Genomic DNA, 23,463 nt, shown 5'->3' on the forward strand with positions numbered 1-23,463 from the left:
GAACTGCCTCCCTCCCCGCGGCTGAGAGCAATCGTGGTGTGGTGTCGAGTCGGACCAGAGTGTCAGCCCTGCCAGGCCCAGGGGGGCTTGACCGAGACCGAAAGGCACAGCCGGAACTGGCCTCCAGTGTGGGCTTTTACAAGCAATCCTGAAGACAAAAGGACTTCTTATCTAGGTCACTTTCTTGGTTCGTTGCCCTCCTTCTCCCAGCACCCGGCTTTGTCTCCAACTTCCCCCAGCACTGGCTCGACGGCGCCCCGCACGTCGCCCCTTTGTCTGGCAGTCCCCTCACTCCCCTTTGTTGTCCACCGTTCCTCCCAGAGAGGGGTGGGCTGGCCACCGAGCTCCGGGAAGGAGGAGCAATAACGAGGTGAGGAGTCGCAGACCCGCACACCCGCACACCCGCACCTGGCTGGGCCGCCCGCTAGGCGCCCGCCGGACGCAGCCAGACAGGCCCTCCGCCCCTGGGCCGGGGCCCGGGCTGGGGCGGGGCGGGGCGCGGCCGGCGCCGTCTGATTGGCTGCGGGCGTCGGGGCGCCGCGCCGCGATTGGGCCGTGGGGCTGTCTGGCGCGAGGGCGCGCGAGGTGGGGAGGGGGCGGCTGGAAGCTGCTGGAAGTCAGGGGGCGGGGCGGGCGCAGGCGGTCGGGGGCGCGGGCGCGGGCGCGGGCCGGACGCGGGGGCGCGGGCGCGGAGGGAGGGCCGAGCGGGTCACCGCCCCCGGCCCCTCCCCGGCCCCGCCCCGCGCGCTCCGACCGCGGGCGGCCAGGGGGCAGGCGAGCCGGCTGCATCCCCATCCTCGGCGTCGCCGGGCTCAGGCGCGGGTGAGCGGCGCGGGCGGGCGGAGCGCCAGGCCGGCCATGGCCACCACCAGCACTACGGGCTCCACCCTGCTGCAGCCCCTCAGCAACGCCGTGCAGCTGCCCATCGACCAGGTACCCGAGGCGACCCCGCTGGCATCGTGCCCTCGCCACCCCCTCGGCGGCTGTGTGCCATCCGCGCGGAAGCCGGCACCCGGGGCGCTGACTGGGGCGGGGGCCCCGAAGGGAGGGGGCGACCCACTTGTTATTGTCCGTCCGCCGCTTTGGGCTGGCTGCCCCTCCCCAGCTGCCCACCCAGCCCCCACCCTGCGCGGCCAGCCCGGGGGGGGGGGGGCTTTGGGCACCGACGTGCGCGCGTGCATGCTTGGCCCTGCTCCCTGCCACAGCAGCGCCTGACCCGGGTAGTCGGCGATCGGAGTCCCGAAGCCGCTTCCAGTGTGTGTGGGCACTGGTGTAGACAGTGCGTGGAAGGGCTGTGCTTTGGGGGAGTCCGGGTGTCTGCACCCTGCGCGCAGGGCACCAGATGCTCCCCGGGGAGAGGAGGGATGTGCTCAGGTGGAGAGTGCGCCGGACACGCGTGTGTGGCGTGGAGGAGGCCAGCTCAGGTGGCCGACGACAGTTCCTTGGGACAGTTTGCGTTGAAGTGTGGCTTATTCTAGCGAGAGAGGCAACAGTTTGGGGGAAGGCAGAGGTTGTGAAGAAAAGTCAAAGTGAGTGGATGATCCCAGGGTTTCTACCGGAGAAAGCGGCCACCGTTTAGATGGAAGAACCCTTTTACCCGCACCCCGCCAACCAAAAGAAAAAAAAAAAAGTATTTGACACGCTATAGGGAAGAGTGGGGCATTTAAGTCCTCACTTGGAGTTGGTATGAAAGGCCTAGGGGTTGTTGAGAGGTAAACAGTATTGTGATGGGAAAAGCAGCGCCATTTTTATTCAGAAAAGAAAGTTTGGGAGTATTTTGCCCGAGTGACATTTAGGGTGGCTGTTGGTTGGGGGGGGGAGAGAATTGCTTTAGCCCCAGGCTAGAGGTCGTTCGCTGGAGATTTTGCGTAAAATTATTTCCCCCGGACTTGCTCTGGGAGTGTTTGCACGTTCCGAGGGATCCTGGTTCGCTGTGCTCTCCAACGGGTTGCTGTCCTGATGTCATCAGGGATTTCGCGCATAACCCAGGGTTCCTCTGCGTTCAGACTCTGTTTCAAAGCAGGAAGGTGGAAATGACTTCTGTACCTAACAGTATGGCACCGACTGCGTTGTGCTTCGCTATTAAGAGAGCAAAACCAAACCAAACCAAACAGACCCAAGAATGTCCAGTGAGTGTTAAAAAAGTCTGCCTCTGTTCAAATCCGAATTTCTCATATTTCAGTCATGAACTGCTCCTTCTTCGTAAATACCTTACCCCATACATTTTGAACAGTGGATGTCATGTGAATCAAGCCAATAGGTTCAAGGGCCAGTGGTGAAAGTAATTGTGCCTTATAAGAAAGCAGTCTTCTCTGTTTATGAATAAACTGATCAGAACGTAGGGTTTTTTGTCTTCTGAGCCCCTTGGACAATTCTCACCTTTCTAAGTGAAGCAATATTTGACCTTTTAGTATATTGCAGCCCTCTTTGACTTAAGTAGGTTGTTGCCAGGGGATCAGCAAATGCAGGGTAGGTACCTGTTTAAAAAAATGTTTTCTCTCTTTTTTTTTTTTTTTTTTTTTTGCTGATGAGAGCAAGGGAGGTAGGCCTGTAACTTTTCACTAACTTTAGGCAACAGGAATATGCTTTCTTCTTTCTGTTTCTTTCTCTCTTTCCCTGTCATGAAATATTTTCTCCACTGTGTAAATACCTTTTAATTTATCTAATGCTTACAACTTTAAAAGTGCTTGAGTACTGGAGTTCCTGCGGTGGCTCAGCGATGAACACACCCCACCAGCATCCATGAGGACGTGGGTTCCATCCCTGCGGGTTAAGGATGCAGCGTTGCCGTGAGCTGTGGTGTAGGTCTCAGACACAGCTCGGATCCTGCATTGCTGTGGCTCTGGAGTAGGCCAGCGGCTACAGCTCTGATTGGACCCCTAGCCTGGGATCCTTCATGTGTCGAGGGTGCAGCCCTAAAAAGACAAAAAAAAAAAAAAAGTGATTGAATACCAGTGAACCCATTTAAAAATCTCAGCCATCCAGAGCAAGTTATTTTCTGTGCTGACGTGAGCAGGAGGATCAAGGGAAGGTGACAGAACCTAAAATCTCAACTTTCCTCCTTTCCTGTCTACAGGTTTTGACTTGGTACCTGGCACCCTTCATTCTCTTGGGACTTCTCCGAATTTGCACGGCCATTTGTGCTTTGGTTGTTTTCTCTAAGCAAGTCTCAAGAATATTGCGTTAATACCACATGAGCCGTCACTTTTTATGGTGATCGTAAACTATTTCTCTAAAGCACCAGTGAATTGACTTTTTTGCTGATAAAGCTCTTGGAATAACCAAAACACATCCAGTCGAGCTGGATGTATAAGTAGTCATTGAGCCATTATTTTGAAGTTGAGCAAAATAGAAAATAATTTTGGTAACATATAAATAATTGAGTCCAAGTTGAGAGAAAGCCTAAGAATGAGTCGTAATCAAATAGTGTGATTCAACAGGAAAAAGACAAATGAGGAAATGAGAAGCGTAAAAATACCACTTGTTCGTGTGTTAATTTGGTATGTGCTAATTAACAATGTTTTGAAAATTTAGGAAATGATAAAAGCAGTTGTTTGATGTCAGAGGAAGAGAAGGATCTCAGGGCCAGGAAATGGTTTAGCTTTTTTACTAGAGTGAGTGCGGAATTTATGAGGTGAGAGAAATGATTGGTGTGTATCGAATAAAAAATGTACGTTGCAGGGTCAGGTAGGCGAGACAGGAGGAAATATTTTGCAAGAGGGCCAGGCAGGCAAAGGAGGAGCAGATCTTGCTCGCCTTAGACTCCTGGTTCTGTTCATCTCCCTGGAGAATTCCAGAGTGACCTTGAGGCCACCCTAGTATTTGTTCAGCAGGCCTCCCATTTAGATGAAATATAAAATCTGGCATTGAGTGAGGTTAAGTGTTGCTTTAAGATGGGAAACCACTTACCAGCTGCCGTTTCCCTTTCTAGGCCTTGCGTTCCAGGTGGCTGTATTTCCGGGCTGCTAGTTATCATTAATGGGATATAATTAATGCCAGGATTTGGGCTAAAGAAGCGGAGGGCCAGCGACAAGGGCCGGGTGTGTTACCAAGAAGACATCAGCTGTCATTGCATCGAATTGTATGCTTTATTAGTTGCCGAAGTGGTGAATTTTTGAAAGACCTTCCCCACTGAGTACCAAATAAGAGAGAATAATTCTATGTCCCAGATCAACCTGGCGTTTGTTTTTGTTTTCAAACCTCAACATACATGCTCTGTTGCATTTGACTTTCCCAACCCTCTGAGTTATCAGGCGGAGGGCCCCCCCCCCCCCCCGCCCGCCGTCCTCTTCTTCCTCCATCTCTTTACACTTCCTTTCCTCACAAACCCCTTTTCCTTCCTTATTTCCCATGATGCCATAATCACTCTGACCCTGGAGTAGGTTGCCGTGGCTGGCATGATTCCAGGATGGCCCACTTGGCACAGAGTCAGTGAGGCATAAGCCTGGCCTGAGCCAACAGGTCTGTGTGGGGACAGAGACCTAGTTTTAGAGATGATGTTCAGAACTTTGGGGACGAGGAGAGGGGCAAGAGGGGGACTGGAGATGCTTTGAAAAGCTTGGATGTGGGAGGAAGAGGGACCAGCTGTTGTAACAGATCCTGCAAAGTCAGCTAATAACGGACGGGTGACGCCTTCCAGTTTACAGGTGTCTTTCACGTAAGTTCTATGATTTTACTGAATCCTTACGACACCTTATGAAGTCAGGTAAAATTCAAGGCCCCCAGTATTTTAGCTTCAGGTATTAGGCATTTGAGTGAAAGGTCAATTTTAATTTATATTCTCTCTTCCTCCCCCCCCCCTTTTTTGTATTTTTAGGGCCACACGCATGGAAGTTCCCAGGCTAGGGGTCGAATTGGAGCTGCAGCTGCTGGCCTACACCACAGCCACACCAGATTCGATCCACGTCTGTGACCTACTCCCCAGCTCACGGCAACGCTGGATCCTTCACCCACTGAGCAAGGCCAGGAATCAGACTTGTACCCTCATGGATTCTCGTCGGGTTCATTACTGCTGAGCCACAATGGGAACTCCGAGTTTATGTTTTCAGTAGAGCATTGTTTTAGGCCTGGGGGGTGGGGGCCGTGTGGTTTCGGAGGACTTCGGGGGCTGGAAGGCGGAGTGGAAGAACTTGCCCCGTGCCGAGGTGTTGGTTCTCGTGGTTGGGGTGGGGAACGCCTTGTGTGTACGTTAGCCAGAGAGAAATGCAGAGGCTTATCCAATCCCGTTTCCATCTTTTTGGTCCTCTTGTTGATTCAGTTTCGGAATGTGCTCCCCCACCCCGTGCCATGTAACCAGCCAAAGAAAAGAAGGAACACATCAGGGAAGAGAGTCGTTGAAAACGTCACCTGCTTTATTCCTCGTAGAGTTGTGCCCGGGGCGAACCCCGCTTTAGCGATGAGGAAGTGGGTGCCATTCTCGGTTGTGACTTCCGGGAGAAGACGCTGAATGGCAGCAGAAGGAGCACGGCAGAGATCGGTTTTGTTGGAAAGTTGCCGTTTGAATGCTTTACATTTGGGACGTAAATATTTAACTCGTCTGTCCTTCCATCTCCTGCTACGCCCATAAGGCGCGCGGGTCCTCTGCGCGAGAGCCGTGCCGTCGAGGGGGTCGGCCGTGGAGGGTCCGTCCCTCGGGAAGGCTGTGGGCCTGAGCATCCTGCCTCCGTGTCTCAGGCGCTGTCGTTAACTCGCGTGCGATCTGGCGCTTTACATTCGTGAGTTTCCTCCTGTGTAAAATGGGGTTGCCCTGAGTTTTAAAATTCCGTGATTCTGTGTTTGCTTCCTCAAGGCGCCCCCAATTCTTTTTGGACCGAGTTGGAGAGACTCTAAGTAAGACCCCCACGCAAGGGGACATGGACTGATGCATCTTGAAGTTTCCAGCAGTAAATTGAAACGGCCTCTCTGGTTAATCGAGCATTGAGGCAGAGGACCATGTGCCCTAAATTGCTGTTGGTGTGGTTTCCCTTCACTGACAGAAGGAGCAGCACCGGGGTGGAGTGGAGAGGGCGCGGTTGGTTTCACCCAGGTTCTGCCAGCCTGGTGCTCGTTGGCAAATTACTGTCTTTTTCTTCAAGCCCCAGTTTCCTCATCCGTCAAACAAAGATAGTAAGTCGTAGCCCTTTGGGGATTATCCCGGAGGTGGTAGCAAAGTGCCTGACTCCTGCTGCCGCTGCACCGCCCGCGCCTTTCCTCCTCACGAGTGTGGAATATTGGGAACTGGTCTTCTGTTTTTCTTTTGGAGAGTGAACATCTGTTCATGTATATTCCATCTTGAATCTCCAGGACTTCCTTTTTAGGAAGGGAAATATCAGGTTCCGCCGTGTATCCCTACACGGTGATTAGACGAGGATTCAAAGCTCGTTTTGAATTTGGAGTCAAAAGTGGTTTTTCTGCTTCCTTACTGTTCACGAGTTCTTTGTCCTCTGCCTTAAAAATGCTTCCTACGTTATTACTTCCTCGATAGGTACAGAGAGCTCCCGTCTTTGTTTACTGGGGCCCATCAGGGCAGACTTTCCAGGGAAATAATCAAAACAGCTCACACACAGCTTTTGTCGGCAGTCAATTTAACAGGTGGATTCTACGATGATAGGACTTGGCAGGATTTCTTTAAAATAAAACCAGCCATAAACAGGGCCCTCAAAAGAGTGATCACGGGTCCTGTTTTGGCAAATACGCAGGGTGTGGAAAAGGGGATGGATCACTGATTGGTGAAAGCCAGAATTCGACTTCAGGAGATCTGAGCAGGCGGTGATCATGTGCTCCCCTTCTTTGCTCATCAGAATCCTCACTCTTCTTCCAAGCCGCATCCCATGCACCTTGCCTATGAATCTTTCCCTGACTCCCAGCTGATGTGACTGCAGTCTTATTTGAACCACGGAAGCATTTTGGGTTTGGCACAGTCCTGGCATGGCCATTCTGCTTAGTGTTGCCTGTAACCCTTGCGTCTCTGGGAGGAGACAGATGGAGCGAGATAACCAAGGAGACCTTAAGAACCGTTTCCCAAGATCTGGGCAGGTTTAGGGAAGTCAGCGAGGACCAGGATGGTCTCGCAGGGCCAGCGCCTCTAGGCCTGGAGCGGCAAGAGGAAGGACGGGCAGAGCCCTAAGGGGGGAGTCAGAGCCCGGTGAGGGGGGCCGTGGGGGTGCCTGCTGGAGGAGCTGTGGCCTGCGGTGAGGGACCCAGCCAGCCCGCAGTGGCCTTGAGGGAGCCAGTGACGGAGAGGGGGCATCCCCCTGCCTCCCAGCCTCTCGTTCCTGCTGGGGTCCCCTTCCCAGGGGAGGGTGATGCTGGGAGCACAGAGTCAAGTAGCCAGTGGCTCTGGAGGGTGCTCAGATCCCGAGCAGGGTGTCATGATTCCCTCGGCCTTTGCAGGGGTACTTACCCTACCTACGGCGCGCAGAGAAAACCCTGCTGTGGGGCCCCCGATGCACAGCTCATCCTGTCTCTTCTCAGCCACACGTTGGAAAAAAGGAGTTGATCCTTGCTTTTTCCATTTTCCTAATTTCTGTTCACTCTTACAACCATTGCCATCAGGGGTCTGCCTCCAATACTAGTAGCCACACGCGGAGGCAGCCTTGGAAACCTGGGATGCTCATTGGTCACTTGCTTGAAACTCCTCATGGCTTCCACCTGCCTATTGCAGTGCTTCTTAAAGTGTGGCTGTGAGTCCACTTGTATCAAAAATCATGTGGTTTTGTTGTTAAAAAAACACATTCCCAGGCTCCTCCCAGACTCACCCAAAGAGGGCCAGGGAACCTGTACTTTTGACCAGGCTCATTCTTACTGTCAGAGGCCAACAGCCTCCTGACCTCGTTGTTTCCAGGTTCTCCCTGTTATTAAAAGGTTATAAAAGTGTGGTGCATTTTAAAAAATATTTGCTTGTAACCACTTAACACATAATCTCCAAAATCGAATCCAGGGTAATTGTGCTGTTGATGAGATGGTCACAATATCTGGGAAAGAATAAAATTCAGAGTGCACGTTAGGCAGTGTGGCCCTGGGTTTCTAGTGAGGGGTGTACACGCCTCCTTGGTCCTGTCATTGCATCTCTAGGGACCCTGTGCGTGAGGTCGGGTGTAGGAAGTGTCTCAAGTCTAGGGTGAGTGAGGTCCTTCGGGAATGACGGAGGCCGGTCCTGTGCCCTGGCCTGGAGGGGGGGGGCTTAGACCCCTCGCTGCCCGCTCCTCTTCTGCGGTCCAGACCCCGCCCCCACCCTGGCCGCCCTCACACACCCACAGGCTCTCCCAGCGGGAGCAGAGAATTTCCAGAAGCCACCACGCGTGCGGAAGTGACCGGGCTGCAGTTAGTTCTGGTCTGCTGCCCCAAGTACCTGCAGAACCAGTTACTCTGAGTCCCTGCAGTAGCCGTTCCCATCTTCTAACCCCAGGGCTTTGACCAAGTGGTTTCCTCGGTCTGAAACCCCCCGCGCGCTCTTTTGGGCTGGCAGACCCGTGTTTTGCAGTATTCCGCTGAAGCCTCTACCTCCTTGGTGAGGCTTTGAAAGTTCTGTCCCTTCCTTTCTGCCACTTGGCACTCCCTTCTGGGCCCCTTGTGTGTCTAACACACGCACATACCAGGGGTCTAAGGCTGCGGGTGTCTCAGGCGAAGCCCCTTCGAGGAGCTGTTTCTCGAAGCTCTGCAGCGGTTCTGCAGTGAGGCCAGAAGGCCGCTCGGAGAGAAGACAGACAGACAGCGCTGTCCTGCTCCACCCCTGTCCTTCGCTCTGGGCTCCCCCAGCCCCTCCCGGGTCTGAAGCCAAAGTCCAGCATCCCCGGGGTCTCGTGTTCTCAGAAGGATGTGAGGGCACCTGTTGGGGGTCTGTCCGCGGGCTGCGTGGCCCCCGCGTGGATCCTCCTCGCCCTCGGAAGTAGGGGTACGAGACCTCCCCTTTGCCCTCAGTGCCCTGGCCGCCCCTGCCCCTCCCTGCCTGCCCTGCTCGGACCACACTCGCCTCCCGCCAGGCTTGCGAACTCCGGGAGCACAGGGCCTCCTGCTCCTCAGGCCTGCGACCCTCCCGCCCTGGGCCTTCGCCTTCGCTGGCGTCTGCAGCGAGCACCTGAGGGCCAGGGGTGCGGCCTGGCTCAGGGTTTGATCATCGAGTCACGCGGGGCGGGCGGGAGGCTGCCCATGGGGCCGCCTTCAGGGGCGCGAGGCCGAGCTCAGTCCTCAGCTGCGCGGCTGCTTTCCAGGGCTTGTGCAGGTGCCTTGTGCACGTCCCTCGGGGCCTTCACGTTTGCAGTGACCCATTTTACTCTGGAGTGTCTGCTGTGTCCCACGCAAGGTGCTGGATGCTCAGGATTCAAAGAAGAAAGTGGCTGGCGTTCGAGGCCATGATTCGCCCACTTTTCAAGAAGCAGCTGCAGGAGGCCGGCCCGGGCATGCTTCCTAGCGGCCTGCGCCGGGCGCCTCCGCAGGGAGCCTTTGCCTGGGACCGCTTCGCTTCTTCAGCATCTTTCATTGGCACCCACATCCTCCCAGGCTGGAAGGCAGATCCTGGGGCTGAGAAAGCAGTGGGGAGCCTTCACTGGCTGGGGTGCTCCATTGCCTTTGCAGCTCTGTCGGCCCCCAGCTCCAAGCCCCCAGACTGGGTTCCCATCACAGTGACTCCGTCTCCTGCCTCTCTCTGGTCCCCACTGTGCTTCTTGCCGGCTGTGCCGCCCGGAGGGTTGCGGTGCCTGGGCCGTGAGCTCTGTGCACAGGGCCCCACAGTGCATCTCCGTGTGTTAGAAGGAATCTCCGTAAACCTCTTCGGCTGACTTTTATTTACTTGAAAGGAGATTTGAAGAATTTCGGAGGAATGGGACTGATGATTCACGGGAGAATGAAGGTAACTGAGAGGTCCCAGCACCCTCAGCTGCGTGATGACACCGTCGTTACAGCCGCGGTGATAAGGGGCCATTGGAAAGAAGCTCCCTCAGCATCGTTCTCAAGCGGTTCAGAAAAAAGAAGCCTTCAGCACGTGGAACCGTGTCTTTATCCAGAAAGAACAAAGGGGCTGTGCTTTTAGTGCCTCGCCTCCTCCCCTGACAGCGGGGGCCTCCAGGTGGGCACCTTGCAGACGCTAGCCCACGCTCTCCAACCAGCCAATCCAGGCAGCCTGGCTTTTGGCCTGTAGCCGGTGTCACCAGTGGATCCTCCCTGGGTGGCCAGTGTCCTTGCGGAGAGAGGAAGCCAGGGGCTAGCCCAGATGGACCTCGCTCTTTTTTTTTTTTAATGTCCCTTTAATTAATTATAATTTAAAAAATTGGGGGGAGGGAGCATTCCCATTTTGGCTCTGGGTTGAGAATCCGACTAGTATCCATGAGGATTCAGGTTCAATCCCTGGCCTCACTCAGTGGTTTAAGGATCCTGTGCTGTTGTGGCTGTGGTGTAGGGCGGCAGCTACAGCTCCGATTTGATCCCTAGCCTGGGACCCTCCATATGCCGTGGGTATGGCCCTGAAAAGACAAAAAAAAAAAAAAAGTTTTTTTTTTCTTTTGGCCACACTTGTGGCATGTGGACGTTCTCATGCCAGGAATCGAACCCGTGCCACAGGAGTAACCAGAGCCACAGCAGTGACAATGCTGGATCCTCAACCCCTGAGCCACCAGGGCACTCTGGCCTCACTCTTCTAGGAAAAGCCAGACCGTAGCAGCTTGCCTTGCTCCTGTCTCCGTGTTGGACAAAGATGTCACATACTTTGCGTTTTAATCCACATCTCGGAGAAACTTTTTCAGTTTTTAGAGGTTTTCCGTGCCAAATTAGGGGTGTGTGGGAGGTCAGGGTTGTACATAACATGTACTTTTAGCTATAGTTAAGCTACTCAGTTACATGTATATTACAGTAGGTAGCTCTCCACTTAAACAAGATGCTGAATCCTTTCACTTTCTTTTTGAAGGTAAATGAGAAGTAAAACGACAACTAGGAAAGGCATTCAGGTGATTCTTACCTTGTTAAAACCAAGGCAAAAGGAGTGGTTTCAAAAGCACTCGTCCTCTGGGCGCTCATCAGCAAGTGGTGATTGAGTTGAGGGTGTCTGGCTTGTCTGGCTTAACGGTGTGGAAGTTCAGAGATGAATGGAAAGATTTGCAGTGATGGTCTCGTGATTAACCGTGTAGAAGAAGAATTGCCCAAGACCGGCAGGACATCTTGTGAATAAACTCTGGGAGTGCTTGTCTGTGGTCGGATGCCGTCACCTGGCGAGGTCACGGCCAGGTGAAGCAGTGAAGGACGGCATGGGCTCCAAGTGCCTGTGTCTGGAAGGCGCCAGGCAAGGAAACTAACCAAGTGAACGTAAGTGCAAGATGCAGCTTTCTGGTAACCATCTGATTTCTCTTTTTCTTTCTTTTTTTGTCTTTTAGGGCCAAACCCATGGCATATGGAGATTCCCAGGCTAGGGATGGAATTGGAGCTGTAGCTTCGACCTACCCCACAGCTCACAGCAATGCCAGATCCTTAGCCCACTGAGCAAGGCCAGGGATCCAACCTGCGTCTTCATGGATACTGGTCAGATTCGTTTCCTCTGAGCCGCAACGGGAACTCAACCATCTGATTTTTCAAGGGAAGCTGGAATCCTGGATTTGTTTTTGTGTGTGTGTGTTAAAATTCGTGGTTTTTAAAAATTTGGCCGAAACGTTTTTAAGTTTTCTTTCTTTGAGCTCAAACAACACAGCAATACCAGGTTTAGCTTATTGGCCATTAGGAGGTAGGCCCTTTCTGTTACAGTTGATGCAGTCGGTCCGGACTGAAGGATGCTGTCCTGTTCCGAGACATCAAAGGAGCCTCAACCAACCAGATTCTAACCATGGCAGGACCGCCAGGACTGTGAAGGCTTGGCGACCATGTCATGGGAGAGTTGAAGAGGTCATTCTTAAACTTCACCCCCTAGTAATTTCATCCTTAAATCGGCGCACCAAACTTCAGGTTCAATTTTGTCTGCCTGCCTCGTATCCTGTGGAGAGGATTGTATCTCCGAAATAATCTTGAACATTAATGTCCCACTCAGGTGGGGAGGTTGCATTTTCACACTACTTGCATTTTATTCTTTTTGCAGACCCAGTATTACAATTGCTGACAGGCCTAAGTGGTCCAGCCTACTCTATGGGGTGGGACATTAAAAAAAAAAGTTTAGCTGTGGTGGAGAATAAAGTCATACTTGGAAAGGTCTTGATTACCTAATAAGCTCCTACCATATTTTTCACTTTTTTTTTTAAGTGTACGTTGAGTTTTGGCCAGCATATTTTCTCTTGAGACAACTCTTGGGGCTTTGAAGTTTAAGCTTAATCTACAGTGAGTTTCACCGTGAGTGTCAGCATGCCTTTTCTAATACTGGGACTGGCACAGCTGTTCGTGTTAGCTGCTTACCAAGAATAGAAGTGACAAAGATTTTTAGTGTCTGCATAGAGCCGAGAGGACAGAGGCAGAGGGCAGGGCAGAGGTACCCTTGGCTGGTATCCAGGGTCTTTGGGGGTGGTTGAGGGTGTGAGATAATCCTCCTGGTGTGAAATGTGGTCCCTGAACCATCCCCACAGTATGAGGCTGTTACGTCTTCTCCTTTTGCTCCTGGAAAATATTTTTAAAGCCACACAGGAAAGGAAAATCTTGGTGTGTTTGGCATCACAACAGTAAGCTTCAGCCTTTCATGAGATTTGAATGGAAATTCTGATAAACTAATCAAGAGTGAAGCTTAGAACTTTGGGTATTGAACTGTGTATTTGTGACAATTTTCCGTATGGACGGGAAGGATTTGTTTCTAAAGGGTTAGGTGTCTTTTTTTAAGGCCTAAGACATATAAATTAATGGAGAAATAGGTATGCTGTTCCAAGAAGGCTGTTGGCATAGACTCAGGATGAGCACGTAGGAGCATGAAATAATTTATAAAGGCGCTTTGTTAGGAATGTGGCATTTGGTAGGAAACACATGAGTCAATCAAAAACAACAACAACAACAACAACAACAACAACAACAACAACCACCCCTGCTTGGACTATTAAAGACAAAAGGATGTTGGGACCATTTCAGCAACGACAAAGTAAATTAGAATAATGCCAGAAGGATGGTCTTGGAGTGTTTTCCTTTTTGTACGGAAAAGCAAACATTTTATTGAAAGCAAGAACTTCTGGAAAATGATGAACCTATTCCCCATTCTGCCCCCCCCTCAGATTTGGTAAATGTACGATAGTGGTGTTTCAGCTGCTGTAAAACGAAGGAGAGTGGCAGTGCAGGCTGGTGCCCTGGCCAGGCTGGTGACGTGGGCTAGCAGGTGGCTGGGTTGTCTTTGTGGTGTACGGGAACCGTGTGCAGCGGGCAGGGCGCAGCAAGGGGGAACCACATGTGTTGTGTCTTTGGTGTAAGTTGTATGTCGGGGAAGGTGCGTTAGATCAAAATTAAGAACCTTCTGTGGAACTGGGACCCGAGTAAACTGGGTAGTAGCAGTGTGGAGACGGGCCTGTGACAGGCAGAATTGGAGAGCTTTAGTCTATGGTGAGTGTTGTTCCTTTTTTTTTTTTTTAGAGTTGCACCTGCAGCATATGGAGGTTCCCAGGCTAGGGATCGAATTGGAGCTGCAGCTGCCGGCCTACACCACAGCCACAGCCATGCCAGATCCGAGCTGCGTCTGCAGCCTACGCCTCCGCTTGTGGCAACACCGGATCCTTAACCCACTGAGCGAGGCCAGGGATCAAACCGCATCCTGATGGACCCTTGTTGGGTCCTTAACCTGCTGAGCCACAACGGGAACTCCGAGTGTTGTTACTTGTAGAATATTTCTGTAAAAGGAAGTCGCTGGGTTGTTGGTATGGATTTTGATGTCAGGAATTTCCATCTTGGCAGGAAAGATGGAAAAGGGTAAGAGGCATCATTGTCCCTCCAGCACGCGATACAGGCCAGGGGATTCCTTAGGCGCTGAGAGATGCAGAGATGAGCTGGTCTGGCTCCTGAACTTCTGGTCTCGTGGCAGGAGACAGTGTGGTGAGCCTGTGCGGTGTGTCGAGGCTGCCAGAAGAGAGATGCTGGACTGCGTTTGGGTGAGGCTTCTGCAGGTGTCCCGACACCAACCCAGGGGCTCTGCGATCGTAGAAGACCCGTTTTCTCACCCAACAGGTCTGACATAAATGGTCCGGGTTGGTGGATAGTTCGCTCCACCTGGTCGTCCGGAGACCAGAGTCCCTTCCAACAAGTCAGTTCTGCCGCCGGGGCCTCGCGGCCTGATCAGGGGGAGGCTGGTTTGCCGAGGGCAGTGGTCCTTAGACATGAGTTTGCGTGAGAACCCCTGCGGCGGTGGCTAAAAGCCGCATTGCAGGGCCCTGCAGCCAGAGTTTCTGATTCCGAAGGCCAAGTTTGCAAGGGCGACAGCTTCAGAGTTTGCCGCAGTTCCTGCTGCTGGTCTGGCGACTGTACCTTGAGAACTCGGAGGGTTCCAGTCGCCCATCAGACCAGGAGGGGAAGGAGCCCCAGACGCAGGCCACAGTATGGGCCGGAGGCGGTCAGATACGCATCCCTTTGACTCCCGTTCCTCTTGCTCGAGCTCTGTCACGTGCCCCAGGTCCCAGCCAGGAGATGGGTGGGGGGGGGCTAGTAAATGTCCCCCACCTGGGGGACAGCAGGGCTGGCGCCACCACCCCGGAATCGCTTAGGGAACAACAAGTGCAACTCAGGGTTGGCCTGGTCGGGGCGAGGTCACATTGGAGCCCAAATCTTGAAGGATAAATTTTCCTGGCATCCCAGAGCAAAGTGCAGCTTGTTGTTAAGGAAACAGTGTTTGCGGCGGAAAGCAGGGCAGGCTCACCCGTTGATTGACGGGCAGGCTTTGTGCGAGGCCTCCAGTTGGAGATTAGTGTCTAGATGGGCAAGGCCTGGTGATGCAGCTGGCTAAGAATCGAGCAGTTAAGACCTTGGGCTCATGGAGTGTCCTGGTGGTTCAGTGGGTCAAGGGTCTGGCGTTATCAGTGTTGAGGCGCTGGTTACGGCTGTGGTGCGGGTTCAATCCCTGGCCCAGGAACTTCCACGTGCCAAGGGTGTGGCCGCAAAGAAATGGTTAAAAAGGACTGTGGGTTCGGGAGTCAGCTTAGGCGCTGTGAGCGGCTGGCGCCTGCTTTGTGTGCCGTGCAGGGCCTGGTGCCGAGGAAGCCCCGTAAACAGCAGCCGTCGTGGTGCGGGCACCCCGGGGAAACAGCTCGTGTGAACCGGAATCTTCTCCGGGAGGCTCTGGTGAGGGCTTTTCTGGCGTCTGTGAACATCCGGGCGATGGAGAGCTTGCTCCCTGTCTGGGGCAGTGGGTTCGGTCCCCGGACCGCCGTCCCGGTTAGAGAGTTTGTCATCTTGGGGCTCGTGGACAGAGTCTGGAATGAGCCACCTCTTCACGGCCACCTTCTGGAGCGTCGAGACGTTTCCTCCCGCCTCCCTGTGGCTGGCCCCTGAACAAGGGCGCTGTGGTCAATCTGGTGTGCAGTCCCCTTCTGCTGTGGAACCCGGGGGCCCGGGAGGGAACGTTCTGGCTCTCCTGGGATGGGTAGGCCTGCCCCTGAAAGCCCTCTGGCCCAGCTGGCCCTCTTCAGCGGGCTGCAGCGCTGGCATGCTTGTCTGCAGGTTTCTGGCTTTTGTGCCTCTGTTACTTGCTGGTATGTATGAAAAGTCAGAATAAACTTGCTGACTTAGTAATAAGCATGTTCGTTGAGACCCTGATAAAGGCACCAAACCTTCTTTCCACTCTGGGCACGCGTTGTGCGCCTGGCTGCTGGTGTTCAGGTGTGAGAAAAAGAGCGTCGCTGAGGAAGGTGGAGGAAGTGCTGGGGTGCCTGAGCTAAGGTTGCCTTGAAGTGGGGTCCCTCACGTCACAATTTTGGTTGATGCCTGATGGCTGTTTTTGGTTTTTTGGTTTGTTTGTTGTCTTTTTGCTATTTCTTGGGCCGCTCCCGCGGCATATGGAGGTTCCCAGGCTAGGGGTTGAACCGGAGCTGCAGCCACCGGCCTACGCCAGAGCCACAGCAACGCGGGATCCGAGCCACGTCTGCAACCTACACCACAGCTCCCGGCAACGCCGGATCCTTAACCCACTGAGCAAGGGCAGGGACCGAACCCGCAACCTCATGGTTCCTAGTCGGATTCGTTAACCACTGCGCCACGAGGGGAACTCTTTTTTTTTTTTTTTTTTTGCTTTTTAAGGCCACACCCTCGGCATGTGGAAGTTTCCGGGTTAGGGATTGAATTGGAGCTGCAGCCGCAGGCCTGCATCACGGCCACAGCCACGCGGGATCCGAACCACATCTGTGACCTACACCACAGCTCGTGGCAACACCGGATCCTTGACCACTGAGCGAGGCCAGGGATCAAACCTGTGCTCTTATGGATGCCAGTCAGATTCGTTTCTGCTGAGCCGCAACAGCAACTTCTGGCTGACTGTTAAAAATCAACAGTGAATTAAAGCTGAATACTACCCAGGCAGATCTCAAAAATGTCTTTGTCTTCAGCTCTTGAAACTGGTTGATGGTGTCCTGTAGTCATTTCTGCAAACATTTGTTCCCTCTGTAGACTCAAAACTATAGGAGTTCTCAAAACATTCTTATAAAGACTGTGGATTTTACAGTTAATCCGTGAGAAGAAAGCACGTTTTGGAAAACCCGGTTCTCTGACACTTGCCTTTCCTTCCACGTCCCTTATATAAATATATCCCTTATTTATTATGTATTTATGATTCGTTATGGGTGTTACTGTGTGTGAGTTCAGGGTTCTTTCTCCTTGTAAAATTGAGATGGTAGAGCTGCTTATTCTGGGTTTAATTCATTTGTGCACGATGTTTAGACTTCCCAAATAGAGCTTTTTCATTAAAAAAGGTCTTTTTCATGATTTAAAAGGAACTAGATAACTAAAACTCAAATACAGATCTTAAAGTTTATTTTGTTTTGTTAGCATACTAAACAATTTTACAAATACTAGAATTATAAAATAATCTCTTATTGACTTCTAAAAAAATTCTAAACACTTTCCTCAAAGGATGTAGTGTTCTTTAAGTTGTCGTGTAAGTGAACTTTTTCTCACACTCACATGAGCTCGTTGCTTTCCTGTTCACCGTCTTCATAGTCCTACCAGCATTTTACTCTTGTGATAACAAGCGTGGATTTCTATCTCGACTGATCGAATATGAATCCGTAAGCCGCATAATACGATTTGACAGCAAGTTAAATGTCGAGGGTTTATCTATATATGTTTGAAAGTTAATGTTCATCAGTGGACAGTAAATATGAGCGACATGCACTGTTGATATTTTTGGTGTCATTTTGCTGGTTAGAAATGACAGTAGGGTGGAAGACCAAAATGTAAGACTGGAAACCATAAAACTCCAAGAGAAAACAGAGGCAGAACATTCTTTGACATAAATTATCACAATCTTTGTTTGAATATGTCTCCCAAGGCAAAGGAAACAAAAGCAACGATAATCAAATGGGACCTAATTAAACTTAAAAGCTTTTGCACAGCAAACTATCAACAAAACGAAAAGACAACCCATTGCATGAGAGAGAATATTTGCAAATGATATGACAAATAGGGAATTAATATCAAAATATATAAACAGCTCATACATCTCATTATATAAAACCCCCAATCAACCCAAATAAAAAAGGAACAGAGACCTGAATAGACATTTTCCCAAAGACAACATACAGACGGCCAGCAGGCACATGAAAAGATGCTCAGCCTCTCTCATCATTGGAGAATACAGGTGTCATCACTTCACACCTGTCAGAATGGCCATCATGAAAAGGACCGCAAATAATAACAAGTGTTGGTGAGGATATGGAGAAAGGGGAACGCTCTTACCCTGTTGGTGGGAATGTAAATCGGTGCGCCCACTATGGAAGCCAGGATGGTGGTTCCTCAGAATCTGAAAGTAGAACTACCTCATGACCCAGCAATTCCATTCCTTCATATATATGTACACAGAAAACAGATACACTAATTTGAAAAGATATGTGCACCCCTATGTTCACAGCAGCATTATTTAGTAATTTGAAGAGACACGTGCACCTCAGTGTTCAGTAGCAGCTTTATGGAAGCAACCTAGGTGTCCATCAACAGGTGGATGGATAAAGAAGAGGATACACACACACACACACACACACACACAGGACTATTACTCTGTCATAAAAAAGAATGGAATTTCTGCCATTTGCAACAACACAGATGGACTTGGAGGGTGTTATGCTTGGTGGAATAAAACAGAAAGACAAATACTATATATTACCACTTGTGTGTGGAATCTGAAAGATGAAACAAACATATGAACATAACGACACAGCACCAAACTTACCAAAAACAAACTAGTGATTACCAGTGGGGGGAGGGGAGCGGGAAGGGACAGGAGAGGGTCCGAGTTAAGAGGTACGAACTGCTATGTATACAGTGAATGAGCTGCAAGGAGGTATTGCACAGCACAGGGAATAGAGCCAACATTGTATAGTAACCTTAGAGTATAACCCATAAAAGTACTGAGTCATTGTGTTTTATACCTGAAAGTAACATTGTAAGTTAACGATAATAATAAAAAAGAAGTGACAAGTTAGTCTGTGTTGCATGATGAAATTGAGGTGATGACAAATACAAGGATGCCAGAAATGGCCAGGAAAAAGGCATTAGGCCTTTTGTTTTTTACTGACCAGTGTCAAAAGCAAAGCAAAACGGTGGATTTGGGCCAAATAATAGGATGTAAGCAAACTTGAGTTCATCTGTAACTTGAAAAATAGGTGAAATTAGGTAATTCTTTTTTGCCTCCCGTCTTTGGGAGCTGACTCTTCTCCTTTTATAACATGTGTATGTGTTTCCAGTGTCATAGGTGTTTTCACTGATGTATTATGGACCTTAATAGGGAATTGAATTTAGTGTGTGTTTTCTATCCAAATGAAAAAATGTTACATACTCATGATATAAAATGTATAAAATACAAAAAGGTATGAGATGAAAATTGAAAAATCACTCATTATTCTTCAAATCAGAAGAATAACACCCCCCCACTAAGGTTTTTTTTTTTTTTGTCTTTTGTCCTTTTTAGGGCCACACCTGCAGCATGTGGAGGTTCCCAGGCTAGGGGTCAAATTGGAGCTGTAGCCACCAGTCTATGCCAGAGCCACAGCAATGCCAGATCCGAGCCACATCTGCGACCTACATCACAGCTCACAGCAACTCCGTATCCTTAACCCACTGATCGAGGCCAGGGATTGAACCTGCAACCTCGTGGTTCCTAGTCGGATTTGTTTCTGCTGCGCCACAAGGGGCACTCCCCCCCCCCCTTTTTTTTTTTAGTGTGTGTGTATTTAAACACAATTAGGTGCATAGTGAATATAAGATTTTTGTAACATTTTGTTTTACTTCTGAGTTTATTAAATTGATTTCCAAAACCTATATAATGTTCCATCATTTGGACCTGTCATAGTTAATTATTCCTCTATTGTGTACAATTTTGGTGCTGTCATGATTTTGCAATAAGCTTCTGGCACGTTTTCTTTGGGAAAAGAAGTTTCTTGAGTGTGAAACAGTATATCCACAATCACTGGTTTTGAAGCAGTTGTTAAAACTTCTGCTTTTGCCCTTGAATTATTCCAGTTTATTTTCTCCTTTAATATTTTCAATTGCTTCTGCTCTGTGTTTCTTCATACTTGCATGCTTTAGAAGTTACATGGGCTCGTTCTTCAGGGCTCGGATGTTTTATGTGTCGCAAAGTCACGGGTACCCCCCCAGCTTGGCTGGGCGTCAGCTCGGGACCAGTGGATGTGCTTGCTCTCCCGCCTTTAGCAAATGCTGGAAGGATGACGAACATGCCATCCTGACCAGGCAGAGCCTCCTTTTATCCCTGCCTCTGGCTGTGGCTGCGTGAAGGCCCTTCTGCATTATTTCCCCAGTTAGAGACTGCTCTTCCGTCGCAAGCATCTGTTGGATGTTTGCATTGCATAGGAGTTTATGATGATTATGTTTCTAACTCTAAGAAAAATGATACTAAATTAATTTTAAGCCTCCACACCATTGGGAAGCCTGCCAGCGGTTTTGTGTGAAACAAATCAATTACTTAAAAGCACTTCTGGAATTTCACTGTTAGGTGCACCCTCCTCAGAGCATTTGTTCTCCTGGCAGCCTTGTTTCGCGGTTCCGGTGGGTACGTGAAGGGGGTTAGGCTCACCGTTAGGGATGCTGGAGGCTTGGCATCTGCCACCTACACACGCTGAGGGGGCTCTCCACCTGCCCGCCTCGTGCTCCGAGGTCACCCGAGCCACTGCCAGGGTCACAGTTGATGGAGCAGACACTCCCATTTTCCCTTCCTCCTTTCGAAGCCCTTCTGTGGGTCCCTGAGAATGACAGGGACGCGCCACTCCCCCAATCTCTCTGCTTGTCGGTGAGGGAGAAACCAAAAATCGTCACGTGACTTTAGGAAATACGTTGACTAGGAGGTGACGGCAGGCATCCCGAGCAGGTCACCTGTCAGAGCCCCGCTCGGGGGCCTCTGGGGCCTTCTCTCCTCACTTCGAGTGGCCCGCAAGTCCTGCCATGATTCGGCCCTGCCGACCCCTCTACCCTCACTTCCTGCAGCGTTTTCTCCTCTACTTTGTCTGCAGGGCCTCCTCGCCCCTGCGGCCTTTGCGCGAGTCCCCGCTTCCCGGATGCCTGTCTCCTCCGCCCCTCGGCCCAGCTCCCTGCTCAGGGCCCGCTAAGGAGGCCTGCTCGGCTCTCCCCAGCCCAGAGGAGACCCTCCTCTCATCTTGCTTTCTGTCCGTCTGAATTTTTAAAATATTCACCTTACATTCTTTTATACATTTTGACATTTTTAAATTTAGTGTTACCTCTTGCGCTCACCAAACCGTCATCTCCATGAGAGCAGGGACTTTAATTTTTCCCAGTGATTAATGCCTGGTACTTGGAACAGTGCCTGGCACATAGCAGGTACTCAGTACGTATTTGTCTGTTGTATTGATGAACCATCAACCTGATGATTACAGGTATTTTATTTATTTGGTTTTGCTTTTTAGGACTGCATTTGTGGCATATGGAGGTTCCCAGGCTAGGGATCGAATTGGAGCTGTCGCTGCCAGCCTCGGCCAGAGCTACAGCAACGCCAGATCCGAGCTGCATCTGCAACCTACACCACAGGTCCCAGCAACGCCGGATCCTTAACCCACTGAGCGAGGCCAGGGATCGAACCCACAACCTCACCGTTCCTGAGCCACGACGGGAACTCCGATTATAGGTATTTTTTAGATTTCATTTCCTAAAGCTAACTGAATACAATTTACGCAGCAAATGACAGGACAAATGTCCTGTTTCTGTGTCCTTTTTGGAACGTCAGTTTAATACAATATCAGTTGGGGAACTTCTTTTTCTCTTCTTGGGAGACAGTAGTTTCAAAGGATGAGTGCGCCACGCTTTAGGGAGGAACCCTGGAACTAGTCACTGACCCTTGCCTCTCTCCGCCAAGGCTGACTGTGGCTCGAGAGGATTTTTCATGACGAGAACCCTGAACCTCCGATGTGACCATTGTCGCTGTTCTATGCATGAGGGAGCAGAGGCTTCTCCAGCTCAGAGAGATTAAAAAGTAAAGACTGGGAGTTCCCGTCGTGGCGCAGTGGTTAACGAATCCGACTAGGAACCATGAGGTTGCGGGTTCGGTCCCTGCCCTTGCTCAGTGGATTAACGATCCGGCGTTGCCCTGAGCTGTGGTGCAGATTGCAGACGTGGCTCGGATCCTGCGTTGCTGTGGCTCTGGCGTAGGCTGGTGGCTACGGCTCCGATTCGACCCCTGGCCTGGGAACCTCCATATGCCGCGGGAGCTGCCCAAGAAATGGCAAAAAGACAAAAAAAAAAAAAAAAAAGACTGGGGAAATTGCCATTGAAAATACAGGGGAGTCGCTTTCTTGACATGGCTGAGTATGAGCAGCAAGGGAATGTTTTAGGGCAGCGTGTGTGCATGGTCACAGAATTTCAGGAGCGCGGCAGGTGTCACGAGAAGCAGTCGTGGCTGTTTCCTGTCTACCTGCCCCGTTCGGCGTGCTGGAATCCAGGTTCCTTGTCATCCTCAGCGTTGGGTTGGTTTGAGCCGTTGCTCTGCCCTGACAGCGCGGTCACATACTCTTCTGCCTGCGTGTGGTGACAAGGCGAAGCTTGTAATGACATCGGGGGCTCCTTTCCGCGCTGGCAGATCCTCCCTCTTTCAACTCGGACAGCGACAGCCTGTCTCCTCCTTTACCCTGGGGCTTCCCTGGGCTTCGCTTGCTGGTGGAAACGTCATCTGGCAAGTTCTGAAGGTCGGGTTTGGTCGCCACATCCTGGGGGGAGCCAGTGCGGCCTCCCATGGGCGGAGGTGGGGATGGGGGGTGGCCAGCCCAGAGGTCCCCTGCCTCCCCGCGAGGGACGGCCACCAGAGCACGTGCCAGCGGACCCAGGACTCCGTCTTGGGGTCCAGAGTTAGCACTTGTGTCTTGGAACATATGAAGGTTCTGAACTCCCACTTCCTCGTTTTTCCATCGGGATGACAGTGGCTGTTTTCCAGGTTACCGAGCATTATTCGGTGCATGGCGGATTTAAGACACCTGGCACATTCTCACTGCTCAACAAGGGCATTTCGGAGCTCGGCCAGATTGTGTGACACCCCCTCCAGGTGGCGAGCGCCCTCCCTGTGCCGGGCACCTCCGTTCCTCCTCGTCGCTTGCGTCCGCTGCTCCTCCTGAGCGCACCCGGGAGCCCTGGCTGCAGTCGGGCTGCCCGGTGCCTCCAGGGCCTCCCAGCCGGTGGGCGGCTGGACGTGGACGAGAACTCAGAGCTGGTGACGCCTGTGCGTGTGGTCCTCCCCTCGGCGTGCGCACGTGCAGATGCGTGCCCTTGCTAGGCAGTTACTTCGGAGATGGAGGGGGATTAACCATGCCCAGCACTGTCTGTGAAATAGATGAGCAGCAAGGACCTCCTGAATAGCACAGGGAACTGTTCTCAATATTTGGTAGTAACCTATAAGGAAAAAGTCTGGAATATATATATATACACATATGTATGTATGTATATAAAGCTGAATCACTGTGCTGTACATCTGAAGCGTGCACAATACTGGAAATCAACTGTACTTCAATAAAACTGTAAACAAAAGTATATTATGGAAAGGGTTTTTTTTGTGGATTTACCTGTTAGAAGGTAACTTTTTTAGAAGTATGCATTTGTTTGGCAAATCACTTCTACTGGGACGCAGGATGGAACCCTTCAAAACTGGTCATTTTCACTGGCAGTTAAATAGGGAAGAGAAAAATTTTCTTTGTTTTGTAGGCTGGGGAGCACAAGATTTTCATGGTCACTGTTGCTCTTTTGGGAGGAAAACACTTCCAAAGACTTAGTTTTAGGCAGAGAAATAGTCAACTTTTAAGACTGTTTACAAAAAAAAAATTTTTTTGTCCTTTAAATTTGCTATTACCAATTTTTCTTTAAACTTTTTTATCACTAAAATTCACAATACTTGCCCATTGT

The 23,463-nt window shown here is 51.0% G+C and overlaps 1 protein-coding gene across 4 annotated transcripts in view; it reads left to right on the forward strand.

Moving 5' to 3' along the window:
- The first annotated feature begins 760 nt into the window (after positions 1-760).
- Positions 761-23,463, forward strand: part of MBOAT2 (membrane bound O-acyltransferase domain containing 2) — a 116,511-nt gene continuing 93,808 nt past the window's right edge. For 2 of the 4 annotated variants that reach the window (XM_047782686.1, XM_047782687.1), the window contains exon 1: positions 761-933. In XM_047782686.1, the coding sequence (XP_047638642.1) occupies positions 859-933 (75 nt within the window). In that variant the 5' untranslated portion in view covers positions 761-858. The remainder of the gene's footprint in view (positions 934-23,463) is intronic. The other 2 variants (XM_047782689.1, XM_047782690.1) reach the window with 1 other exon arrangement.

The sequence above is a fragment of the Phacochoerus africanus genome, chromosome 5, assembly GCF_016906955.1.
Source record: "Phacochoerus africanus isolate WHEZ1 chromosome 5, ROS_Pafr_v1, whole genome shotgun sequence".
NCBI lineage: Eukaryota > Metazoa > Chordata > Mammalia > Artiodactyla > Suidae > Phacochoerus > Phacochoerus africanus.